Source organism: Neodiprion lecontei, chromosome 1 (genome assembly GCF_021901455.1).
Source record: "Neodiprion lecontei isolate iyNeoLeco1 chromosome 1, iyNeoLeco1.1, whole genome shotgun sequence".
In the NCBI taxonomy this organism is placed as follows: Eukaryota; Metazoa; Arthropoda; class Insecta; order Hymenoptera; family Diprionidae; genus Neodiprion; species Neodiprion lecontei.
In genome coordinates this window covers 1,401,213-1,414,801 of record NC_060260.1, presented here as the reverse complement: position 1 = coordinate 1,414,801, position 13,589 = coordinate 1,401,213, and the positions used below count along the sequence as shown (strand labels likewise).

General features: G+C 49.9%; 1 protein-coding gene across 5 annotated transcripts in view; it reads left to right on the top strand.

Annotated features, from left to right (window-relative positions):
- Window positions 1–13,589, top strand: part of LOC107217101 (paired box protein Pax-5) — a 79,757-nt gene that overhangs the window by 59,612 nt on the left and 6,556 nt on the right. For all 5 annotated transcript variants that reach the window (XM_046740141.1, XM_046740130.1, XM_015654475.2 and 2 more), the window contains one exon: window positions 8,923–9,176. In XM_046740141.1, the coding sequence (XP_046596097.1) occupies window positions 8,923–9,176 (254 nt within the window). The remainder of the gene's footprint in view (window positions 1–8,922; window positions 9,177–13,589) is intronic.

Genomic DNA, 13,589 nt, shown 5'->3' with positions numbered 1-13,589 from the left:
TGCGAACATTCAAACCAATTTATAAATATACCCACACAAGCCTAGGATCCGCTAACGATCTTTCAACACAGACAAATTATACGCGGACGCGGGAACTGAGCGAGAATTTTTCAATCGCCACGACGTCCGGGCAATTCCAGCTATCCTTTTGTTCCACGTTTCAGGATTTATCACCCGAAAACCGACCATCACGCGACATATTTACCTCCGTTCTTCTGTTTAGGGATGAAATATATCCTGGATGTTATTTTCGCAAAGAGCCACTCGACCATTATTTTACTTGTACTAGACGATCGTTTTTCTCGTACGTTTCTTTTTCTCGTTCTCAGTTCGGTTTTTCTTCTTCTCTGTTTCCCCCCCTACTCTTTGTCCGGAAGTGACGCGCTTGTATTCAAGTGTCTCGGTGAGGTATCCGTTACACAATTACCCGTCGGTTATTTTAAAACGCAAATGCTGCAGTAAGGAAAAATTGAAGCGATCCTCTGACGAAGGGGAATCTGAGACGAGTGTCCTGCGGTAAGAAAAAAAGAAAACATTGGAACAAAACTCGCCGCAATCTAGCGTCAAAACTCAATTGGTCCCTTCCGTTTCTGACAAACTATCGCCCTCCGATTAGACCTGTGTTTTGTCGCGCGTAGGTCAGCGAAGGTTTTCGCCGATTGACCGAGAACCACGAGGCTTCGATGGAGCGGAAAAGGATAGAAAAAGATAGGGAGAGAGAGAGTGAAAAACGGGGATAAGGCGAGAGCGAGGAAGGCAATTAGTCGGAGCCCGAGCTCAGTGAGTAGAGGAAAACGATCCTCAGCCATCGGCGGTGAATAAACGAGCAAAAAATCCCGGCCATTTTGTACGAGGCAGAAGACACGAATTTGTTTTTGCGACAGTGCGACGAATCGAGATCGCACGGATCCCTTTCCAATCCTCGCCGATTTCACGGCTGTGAACTGACCGAAGCTGCGAAGCTCCGCTCGAACCGCGGCGTGGTGCTTTGCTAGCGAAAAGCGGCCCGGACCACCGGGATTAAGGCCAAGGACGAGGAAGCCGGCCGCAGGGGTGATAAATACGTATCTGGACCAACAGGAAGCCGGGAAAAAGGCTTTCTGCGATGCTGCCGGGGTTGCGGGTTCCATGGGCTCCGTAAAGTGGTGCGGCTGGATAGGCGCGAGGAGGAGGCGGCTGGACTCTGGATGGCTGGATGGCTGGATATCGGAGCGTGCAGGGGAACCTTGGGCAAGCCTGCTCGGTGCCTATCGATCCGCGCCTAAGAGTCTGCCGTGAGCTCCACTCGCTCCTTCCATGCACGTAGGTGTGCCGCCGTGCGTGCGATCGTGTGCGCAAGTCGTATTCCTTAGGTACCCGGCTTAACCGTGGGGGTGTGAGTGCGAGACACAACGAAACGACTCTCGTCGAGCAAACCGTAAGATATACCTCGGCGGAGAACCGCCTGCTCAACCGTGACTCCGCAGCCAAAGCCGAGCCTATCAATATTTCCTCCTGAAAATTCCCCGTCCTTCTCATCCCCTTACCTATCCAACTCGCTGCCGCATTTTCGTTGCGCTTTATTTTTACCTTTTTTCAAGAGATCGGTTCAATTTCACTACTTTGAAACCTTGGGAAAAGGACCGGCAAACTTTTGGAACGAAGCTGTCGTCGGCGTTGTTCGATTATGAAAATTGGTCACATCTTTGGTAGTTCGGAAATTATCGTCGCGGATTAGGTACTGAAGTCTAAAATTAGCATTCAAACGGTACCTCGTCAGAAATCAATCCTGCGTTTGATTATTTTTTCGAAGTCAGGATGGTCAGGTTCACGGAAACTGCAAATCGATCGTTGATCCCATGCGAACGATTTATTCCCACCGCTTGTTGCGACAAACCTCAATAGCTGGCTGTCCGAACGGAATATCGGCGTACGAGTATCGTGAAACAGAAAGCAGAAAATCGGATAACGTCAGAGCTGACAGAATCGTTGGAAATCTTTCGTCATGGGAGAGTTAAAATCAACTTGGCGTCTGCGCGAAAACTGCGAGTGTCGAACTTCCGGTGTTCTTTGTATACCAAGCTTCTTCCAACTTACATGGAAACGTTACCGCACTTGGAGAGTAATCTGTACAGTGCAGGTTAATCGTTTTTCGGTATAGTTTGACAAGGAATTACTCCCTGAACATACTCCAGAGGCCGACAATGGTCGAATCGGTACGGTAAAAACCGCTTGTGTGGACGGAACGGATGTCGGAAACCATGCGAAAATGTTGACACCGTGTACCCAGAAGGTGTTCGCGGTACGAAGCTGGAAGGCCAGCGGAGCGGGAGAACGGTCGTCGAAGGCAGAGGTGGCGTCGGGTCGGACCGAAGGAAGTCGAGCGAGAGGCGTAACAGTTGGTAGAAAATCTGTCGAGCGAAATCTCGCTCTCGGGAATTGTATCAATCCGTCATCGCGTAGATTTTTCTCGGTGTGAATACCGGGAGCGGGACTCTCGACTCTATCTGACGGGTCAATCTGCCGGATGCACAATAAGGGCGGGTCCATTACTTCCATGTCATTTCGCACCCCTGCGAAAACTCCCGCGCAGCCATATGGCCCGGCGTAAGCAACGAGGAACGGCCACGCCGACGCTACTTTTGTGCCACTTACTCGACCTCCGCTCTACTCGAACCCACATATTCCTATCTACCCTCCTCATCTCGCGATTATTAAATTACACCTACATAAATAACCCGCGGAAATTCACTCCGCCCAATATCGCGACAGGTGTACCAACCGTGTACGTACATCTTGATCCGTGACGTGCATTGGTCCGTTTCGCGTCGAAGATGATCGCGGTGCCTTAAGGTGGACGAAAATTCACAGGTGTCAAAGCCAAAGTACCTTTTTAAACGATCAAAACGGAACGAATCCTTGAGATTGGCACAAGCGTTGACTGTGCAATTGCGGAGTATCCCCGTCGTTCGACTCGTCGAAATGACAAAGAGGGTTTTCGGGAGTAACGAGATTTACGTGAGCCGGGTATTCGGGCAGACCTACGAGACGAGGAGGGTGTAGGTGGAGGTGTAGGTGCAGAGGAGAGGAGAGGGGTGGGGAACGGGGATGGTGGAAGGGTCGCCATTTGCCTCGGGCGGGTAGACACGGCGGCGAGGGACATAATTTTGTTTTACAATATACGGCATAGAGAGACAATATGGTTCCCGGGTGCGGAGGTACGTTAAAGCGGCCATATTTGCGGAGTGTAACCCTCCTCCCTTATTCGCCAAACGCGGTAACGTCGACGGTGGCGGAGGATTCCCGGCCGACGGAGGGTGAGGGCGGTTACCACCGGCGCGTATCCATAACGGCCCTTTGTCTGAATAACGCAATTATTACCGCGTTTCATCATACCCTCCAGCCCGAAATTAGCCTCAAACGAAGTTACAATTACGCGCCGGTGGCGGCGGATCCCTTCGACTCTCTTACACTCGGAGGATCGGAGAGAACGGGCCTGGGAATCGGGAGGAGAGCAACCGTTGCCCTGGAGACGTCAGAGGACAGACGGAGCCACGACGGGACCGGAAGCTCGCCCTAATATCGGGGACCCTTTTCCACAGCTTCGCGAAAATCCTACCTCGCTAAATTCCATTTTGACTCGACGATGCTGCCGCGGATTCCCGGCCACCTATTCACGCGGGCTTTATTCATTCCGATCAAAGTTTCGGGTGATGATATCGCGATACGCCCACTCGGTGACCCTCGCTTCCGCCGACCTTTTCTACTCGGTGGCCTCTGCGGTTTTGGAGAACCCCGAGACACGGGAACTTCCTCGATTGTCACCGATGGTTTGAAATCAAGAATCCGAGGTCGGAGGACCGATGCGAGGAAACCAAAGAAATCCTCTCTACGGATACTCAACATTTTCGGATATCCGGTTCGACTGCTGTACGAGCGTACAGCTCCCATAAAAATGCGGCCTTCCGACGCGTTTCGATTCAGGTCTTGTAGTTATAGAATTTTAATCAGTGCCTTGGTCAAGAAACCGTAACGACCGATTCTCAAAGTTCCAATCAAATGATAATGCAGCTTTTCTGTAAAGCAGAATGTTGCACGTGTAAAGAGGATCAAATCGGTCCGTTGATTGCTAAATAAAAAAGAATAAAGAAAAATTGACAATCCACCGAACGATCGGACCCTTGCCTCGACTTCGGAGGTGTAAAACTAACTTGCCATGCTTCCCATGAGGAGGGTGCCCCCCATGGAGGGTGAAAGGGGAAGGGAGGGGGCAGCGTGGAATGATACATCGTAAATCGAGCGAGCTGTATGGGACTGCGAGCGGGAAAAGCGTCCTCGTCGATGTTGACTCGCCGGTGTATTCCGGGGGGCCCCCTGGGCCCTTTGTGCAGTCGGGGACACAACGCAAACAAACACGGCGTCCTCTCGACGGCGGCGTGCACGGCATCCGAGGCGACGGTGCACCGGGACGTCAGGGATACTCGGTTAATATAGTCGTCTCTCACTGTGTACCAGCACCGCTGAACATCGCGGGTAAATGCTGCTCGGGGATCGGGATGCGGCAGCTGCTCCTCTTTGACAATGCGATTCAGGTATATACGCCGAGATAGGTGTACGTATAATATAATGCACTCCACGCTGCTACCGTACACTATACACACGGCAGTTCATCAAAATGACGAAATGGCTCGACCACCAGGGGTGCTCCTCGTCCTCGAATACCGTCCGCCTCGTGCTTTGTTGTCCGCATCCAGCCCAATACTCGCTGGCGTTGCTGCTGCATCGACAAATTATTCACTACTCGATTACCGTGCTGTACGGACTTGTACCGTTCCGGTATAAACCGGTTCATCCTTGCTAATTCCGATCGGATGATTATACCGATGACGTTGATAATCGATTGACGAAGTTTGTCGTCGACTTTCCCAACGGCGCTGAACCAGACCAGTCATCTCGATTCTCTCTCTTATTTCGTAAACGTTAATCGTATCGCGCGTGTCGCGTTGCTTCACTTTTTCTCCTCACCGAGGGTTTGCACAAAGGCATCCGTGCTGATTACAGGAAAATCCGAATTACCGCACGGGGTAAAAAGTTACGCAGTGAGAGACCCGACACGGTGGTTTCTCCGAGTGTGCGCGTCGTCGTAGTGCAGTACCTATAACCATCGCGTCGTACATGGTCATGTACGTACCGCGGAGTGTGTGTAGTACATAAGTAGATGAATTGATACACCGTGGCGTTGCCTGCTCGCCTAGGCATCGCACGTACGTGTGTGTGTGAGTATATGTATAACCCAGTCGTGCAGTCAGAGCATTGTGAAGCCCCGGTGCACACAATGCCCGTGTATATCCGTATAGGTAGAGTGACTCCCGAGTATTGTGCGGCTGCTGCACCGGAACGCGACCCTCTTGACTTTGCCGTTTCCCCGTGAACCGGGGTTCGGTCGAACCGAGTGGGGGATACCAAAATCCCTTGTAATCCGTTCTCGAGTGCCGCAGGACGCCGCCTCTTACCGTAATACTCCTAATACCGCTCGTAATAGCTCCATCCCGAAGTGTGAAGCATGAATTTCGCAACAACCTTTTACCCGGGCGTTCCAAATCCGCGAACAATCAAAATTTCAGGCCGTATTTTTTCGCCGGTCTAACCTTGCCGGAATTTTCCACACGAGGGGGATGAATGTGTTACGTTTTCACAACTCCCACCGGGAGACACGCTGCGTAATGCGATAAAGTTTTCGCTAGAGTTGAGCTGCAGAGGTAGGCGGGAAATTCGCGTGTATAAAGTTTTATTTGCAATAATTTAGCCCAGTGGATATGGGCGGCCTCCCGTCGGTCGGCACAGCTGGCTACGGGTCTGGATACGCGAATGTACCTGCACACCTATGTACAACGTATAACGAAGGCACGCAGATACTCCTCCACCACTCCTCTCTTTACCCACTCGGAATGTAGAAGACCTGGGTCATATATTTGATGGGATACTTGGCATAAAGTTGCGCATAAAAGTAATGCCGACGTTAAAGTTTGCGGTTCCAGACCGGAGCCGCTGCTTTGCCTCCGCTTCGTCTCCTTTTCCCCCGCCGTATACAAGTTCCGAAACTCAAACGTTATCCACCTCCCTAATACCCATAGGTACCGGTAACGCTGTTCCACTCCGACTCTCGATTTCTCCTCGTTTTATTCATTTCTAACGGTCGCATGAGATCTCCGTATACGTGTAAAACTTGAATTTTAACAACTTTGCGAAGAAGGCGTCTTTTTGGAACAAGACTTGGTCGGAACGACTCGTTTCATCGGTCACGCGTGTGCGCAGGATGCTTTAATTCCTATTTCCACAAACGATATTCCCTGGCTTCGTCATTTGGAACAATTGTAACAATCATTTTTGTCGCATCGATGAACTTTTTTTTCATCACTCCTGCAATGATTGAAAACGACCGCAGACGAGTTTCCGGCTCTTTCACTATATCGCGTACAGTTCGGAGCGAATCGATGGTACGCAATTCTTTGTTTCTACTCAATTTCTCCTTCTTTCATTCTTCGCTCTCATCGAACGAGGAACTCTTTTCACCGGGCTGTACTTACCACAGGTACATACCTAACATCACAATTCTCTGCTCATCTCCCTGTTCTTTATCTTTTTCTGGTTTTTCTCGCTCTTATTCTTCTCCGTGAGAGCCGCGAGATACTCGAGTTAAGACGCGGGAACGACGACCTCGGCAGCGGCGGGGGTGGAGAAGGAGGACTCGGGGTAGTTTAGTCGTCGAGTGGCCGTTAGGGAGCGATCGTCCGGCGCCAAGGGAGGCATAGCTTCCACCCACGTGGCGCCTCGCCTCGCTGCCCCCATAATTCTACCCCACCTTTCCACCCCCCGACCCCCGGCTGCGCCTCCTTCGAATCTCTGCGTCCTACGACCACCGTTCCCGGTTCCAACTTATCCTTAACCTCGCGGTGTTGCGCCGCTTCTCTACAATTTATCCTTTATTCCCTAGTTGGCGTCCATGTGTTCCAGCCGTGAATGGTGGTTTAGTTGTTGGAAAACGTAAGGTCGATATTTTGAGTCGAACCGAATCGGTGCGCGGGATCAGGTAGGCACTCAGAGTTTCTAGATTTTCCGAAAAAGAGGGAAAACTATTTCTAACGATAAATGAAAAGCTGTAAAACTCTATAAAATTTCTTCCGACATTTCGGATCTTCGCAAAGAAAAAACGAACAGATGGAATTGAAATTTGATGTCCTTCGGATGAAATCTGCGGCCAGACTTTGTAAACAGTATCTACCGAAACAATGCGGACTCGTGCGAATTTCATAAAATCTCCCTGACCGATCTCGAAGTGATCTTCATTACCACGTGAGGTAATTAAAAAGCAATTCCGGAGTTCGGAAGCGGCAGAACGGCGTTGTTTGCTCTCCTCTCGAGTCCTCGTGTCCTTGCGTCACGTGCCATCTGTATCCACAGAACCTGGAGCACCCGCAGCGCTCCAATAACGCGATACTCGAGTGGCGCCCGAGCCGCGATCACCGAGGGCATCGCAATTTTGTTAAATCGAAGCCAGTCGGGCATGCAGGAGCCGAGATTCGAGCGTAACGCAAAGCGGACACCGCGGTGATTATCGGCCTAGACCGATCTCACAATCGTCTGCACTCGCGGCCCCCGGAGATGCGGGGGTGAGGGACGGACCTAGACGCGAGAATCGGGCCTAATCACCCCGAGTTAGCGGAGGTCGAGGTATCTACCCAACTTCCAGAGCTACGGGGCAACAGGTGTCGCCTGATTGATCACTGCGTCGCCCCCGAGCCGAAACCCCACCCCTGAATTTACTTCACCACGCATAACCATGCAGAACCCACCGCCTGGTCACGAACTCCTGAGATCGAGATCAAGATTAAACTGATCGATATTTGGTAATCGGTGTTAGCCTCGGGCAATTAGTATGTTTCCTGCACGGTCAAGCGATGGTATCAGGACAGGTTATGGTGGTTGGCGATTAAGGAAGAAGATAAGGTTACCTTCCATTCAAACGCGTGTTGTTTCTATCAATCTGATGAATGAAAAGAACTCTGTATCCAAGTTTGTCGCGTCGTTAATTCCACACCCGACGTCTAGATCTGTAGCTCGATGTTTTCAAGGTGTTGAAAGTAGTTTTGGAGTAGCTTCTTCTACCGATTAACTATTCGCGGCAAATGAGACGAGGCGGCAGTCGACAGGAAGTCGAGAAAAAAGCGCCAACGACAGCGGGTGCAATCTCGAGGGGATGAGAAATGATAAATATAATCTGATACCAAGGGCAAACTAGCAAGTAATACCGGCTACAATATTGGCTAGCTAATCGATGCGGACGTCTAGTGGTTGTCGCGATGTATGTAAAGGTTCCCCGGTACGGGGTATCGGAGTGTTGTAGGTACATCATGATGCGAGATCGATGCGGATGTACAATACACGTGCGTAAGTAGACGTCGTAGGTATCTTTACGTGTATCGGACGAAGAGAGGATAGGGAGAGAGGGATGATGTAGCACGGTGAATCGCCGGCACCACGCGGTGTTTCGACGCGTGGCAAAACGCGAGTCATCATCCTGGGTTCCTCGTCTGCATCCGTGAATGCGTGTATCGGCACAGCCGACGTTAACCCGCCCAGAAGGACCTATAATAACGTATAATATACGTGTTGCATACGTCGGCAGTAACCGGGACCGCCTACGAGCGACCCTCCTAATCGTAATTAATCACTCGATAACCGAGGATCCACTCGACCGGTGAAAACAATGCCGCGTGCGGTGAATAGCCACCGCCATGCCAGTTTCGTTCGACTTTCGGTAGTCGATCGCTGCGACCTTTCTTCTACCTGCGTATATGCGTTCGCCGCGGCAGATCACCGACCATCGTCTAATCGCAATTCTTCTTCTGGTTATTCTTTTTCATGAACCATCCGTCGCTCCAGGATCGTGAGGAACAAGGCTGCCGAGAAGGCGAAACACGCCCACCAACAGCAGCAGGCCCAGCAGCAAGGACAACCCCAGGGTCAACCTGGGTCCGGCGGTTCCGTATCCGTCATCACCCACGCCCCCGCCAACGCTGCCGGACACCCTGCCGCCACTGCCCCCAACGCCTACAGCATCAGCGGCATCCTCGGTATCCCGGCTCACCATCAGGACCCCAATGGAAATAGCATAAAGCGGAAACGCACCGACGACGGTAAGAGACCAAATTCCGCTATTTCCTACAGGGTAGAATTTTAAGCGTACTTTACGGTATAAGAGCTGACCGAGCTCTGAACGAGTCAAAAAGCTTCACTTTGTTATATTCTACTTGAAATATTGCAAGAATCTAGAACGAAATGAGATGTAGAATTCGTTTGTAGAGGCGAGTTTTGAGCTATTCAGCTTTTGTTACAATCGTCGTACAAGAAAACAATGCTTTTCGCAAGAAACAAGACGATTGTTATGCAGCCGTACTTTGTTGCAAACTTTCGGAGATAGAGTGGCTCGCGGTAGGAGTAGACGGATGTCAAGGGGTGTGCATACCGAGGTGCTCGTCGCTCTGATACAAATTAAATCTATAACAACGGGAACAAAGAGAGAAAGAGAGAGAGAGAGAGGGAGAGTGAGGCCTGTAAAAGTGACTTACGCGAGCGCGAAAAGACGAGGAAGCAAAAAGCGACAAAGAGACGCTGAGGAGGGAGCGTAGGGGAGGAGCGGGGGGGGGGTCTGAATCGAGAGAGGAAGAGGTTCGACTATATAATTGCAACAATGGCGTATTATTCCGGGTAAAAAGACCGTAGTGCGGTAATAATCGGGTTTTGTTTCGCAACAGCGATGCCGACGATGGCGTCTGTAGCGTTGTAAGGTGCGTGCGATTATCGACACGAATTTCTAATTCCCGCCCGGCTTGCCGGGCTATCGGTCAAATGTCAACGGGCCCGACGCACGTGCCGCCATTCATTTCTACGTCACGCGGCGTGAGTATAACGCGTTTGAAATATTCCCGACACGTGGACGACTACGACGAAGGCGGTGGACTCGGGGCCCCGGGTACCCCGCTCATCCGCCCCTGCGAAACCGTGTCGAATACTCGAGGCGGCCGACCTCCGGTTTCTTCCCTTGGTCCATTTTGTATTTATTTATTTTTATTTTTTTCTAGTTTTCACAGAGAATTGTATCTCTGTTACATTTCTCTGGGTATGTTGGAAGATCGAAAAATGTAAAGGAATAAAATTAAAAATTAACGAGTAAGGTAGGACAAAAATTGCGATAACAACGGCGACGCGTTGTAACGTCGGTGCCTTGTATACGTATACGCAGATCTGAGTCGAGGAGAGACGAACAGGCATCGGGAAGAGGAACTCGATTACACCCAGGCGACTGCAAAGTGGCGCGTAGGTACTGCGGCGAAAGCACTCAATGCCCTGGCGACGAGCGTCGGGGCGAGCGTATCGGATTATAAACTTCAAAGACCGCGGTCGGTTCTAATTCAAACGGACGGCGGGTGCATTAGCGCTCATCAGAGTCGACGCCCGGCGTCGTTTTCATATTTGGCTAAAATCCCCGGTGACGTCGCCGAGTCACATATGCTGCACACGGTTATTTTTTAACCTCCCAACGTCGTCGCAGCGATTATTATGCTTATGCATACAGCGCAGAATTTCTTGCGCCTTTGATCGCATGCAAATCAATTAGGTATCTTGCCCTGAAAACTGATTTTGTTCCGAAAAAGTATGACACACCGAGAGAAATTTTTAGTTCCGGTTACCGCTCAGTCATTAATTATTTTCGTTTTTTATCATAATCGAAAAATATAGTTGTAGGTAGAAAATGAAAATTAGTTTCGTAGCTGTTACCGGAGAGTCTAGTATCCGTTACTATTCTTTCTCATTACGATCACTCTTACTACATTTTCTTGCAACTGTTGCGAAAATTTAATGCTTGTGCAACGATAAATTGACGATAAAGCCTTATTTAAATAAAAAAGTAGAGTACACCGAAAAAAAACTGATTTTGCGTTGAAATTACCAAAAAAGCATCGACGGTAGCGCAAAATGGTTCACTAAATTTTTCTAATTACTGTAACAAATGAAATTTTTCTCACTGCAGCAAACTCCGGATGAAAAGTATTATCTCTAATTGGTCATAAAAATTACCACAGTTATATAATTTGTACAAATTTACACAGTATCGTTGCAATGTTTCTATTTTGCCGATATAATTCTGCAAATGAGGGAGAATAACAGCTGTGTTAAATTGATTAAATACTGGAGTATAATTGAGTTGATTTGCGGTGCATATTTGAAATTCGAATCAATGTTTTCGGTACATCTGCCCCGTCCCTCCACTACCCCCGGGTGAGATTTTGTCCTGTCAGGATATTTCGAGAGCGTGTGCGTGTCGGACCAACACGTCGACGTTGGTATATTACAGAGGTCGAGGGGTGGGTACGTAGACGGGGGCCGGGTTCATCCCAAAGTCCATTATTACCCTTGTATTGTATCGCTCGACATTGACTCAATTGCTTTCGAATAACGCATGGGAAACTACCGGGGTCCTTTCAAACCTATGATCGAATTATTCAATTTACCGCTCCTTTCAAGGAGACGTTAACTTTTCTGCCTACCTCTGGCGTCGCCGGTTTCTTTCCCGGATACCCTAGAATTTTCCTTATTCATGCCTCCCCTCCCCTCCCCCGACGACGGATACCAGAAGCAGGAGAAGAAGCGCTTCGACATCCGCTTCTCAATGTCAAAGGAGCAACGTCGTGGCCCCGAAGAGCCAGCTCGACGCTGCGAATTCCCTGTTTTCCTCCATTTCTTTAATCGGTACCCAGTGATCCGTTGACCTTGAATTATACAGATATCTAATTAAACCTCGCGCCGGCAAGTGTACGGGAATCCGCCCCCCTTCCAAAACCACCCCGGCTTCTCGGGAGGAGAGAGAAAATAGAGAGAAGAGTCGGATGCGCGTTCAATTACAACGACAATTAATCCAAACGATTCAATCGTAAAGTCGAAATTCAACGACCGCGGCTCGGTCAGCTGGCGGGCTGGACGCGCGTACCTCCGGCAAGGCGGATTTTATGGCGGTCATCCCGAGCAAGGGGCGAGTCCCATACTACCGCCATCAGCAGCGGGTTCCGAGTGGTAGTGCCGGAGCGGTGTAAAACACGGGGGTTGTGTCGGCGAACTTTGGCGACGCGACGGTGTAAAATGCGTGCGTGTGAGGACGGCGCACGCACACGCGGACGAAACGCCGGACAATCTGCGATTGGAGCGACTTGACAGGGTGGACGGGATTTAACGAGCCCTCTGCTCGACGCTCGTCCCCGGACCCCAGGCCCCCGACGGACCGGTCATTTAATTATTCGAGATACTCGAGCCCCCCTCCGCCCCTCGGATCCACTGTATTCCCAAACGAACCCCGAGCAGCCAGGAGAGCCGGCGTTGTTCGTCGCCGGATGTAGGCTGCGCCCGCTGATAATAAAGATGTGTGTACGTATAATGGAGTCGAAATTGTTTCTCTATATCCATCAATGCCCGCGGCGATGCTGCAACGGCTCTGCCGCTAACACGTGCACAACTCGTTCGATCCCGACCGACGACTCGACGGATTCAATTTAAATCGCACGTTTCATTTGTGTCTTTGGCCTCTCGCGCAGGTGACGTCGATCTACCTGCCATACAGGACCTTTCCGGATACCGGAAATTCATATATCCGTACCTTGGTTCGAATCGACGGGACGAAATCAGCCGTTTTTATCAATTTCTGCTCTTGCAGCGGCAGATCCACGTTTTCTGAAATTAAACGTCACTCACCGATTCGAACTGGAAACCTTGCCGTCCCTCGAAGTGAAATTTTTCTCGAAATTACACCTGAATCGCCCTGTATCCGCGGTACGAAACCTCGACTCCAGCTTGGCATCATTCCCTCATCTTACGGAACAATATGCGGGGTGAACGCTGCTCTTGGCGAAATCGATAAGTGTCACTGTACTCGATCCAAGACCGTTCCGCGAAACAGTATAACTATACACCCGTGTCTGATGTCAGAACGGGACGTGTGTTTCAGGTATGTGGGCATGTAAGATCGCGCTCAGTAGTAAAAAAGAGAAATACAATGTACATCGATACGGCCGCAGAACAGCTTCGGGCAAATTGCGGATCATTCGATAGCTTTGGTATTACTGACAATGAGTAAAGTAAGAGGGAACATTGAAGGCCTGTTTTACTGTCCTAGAATTTTCGAATATTCGAAGGGAAGAAGGTCTTCCACCGATCGAAACCACGATCGATCTTTCAATGGAACGAAAACGAGTCTTTCAATCGCATCCTGCAAATTCCACAGTCCGTGGATGGGGCGCCATAACAGTTAACGACCCTACTACCTGCGATATAGGCCAGGCGCAAAAAAGCACATTGAAGAAATAAAACAAAAAAACGTATGGACAGTTCCGGCATCGATGAACCGAATAAAATTTATACATTATAACCATTCGTGGCGTGTTTAACGGGGGCTTAGTTAGGTGTAAAACATTTACGAAGCGCCAGGGACGCGTCATTTTCTCATCGTAAATCCCGATATATAATAAACACGCGATAGATGTGTAGTAAATCTTTTTCCC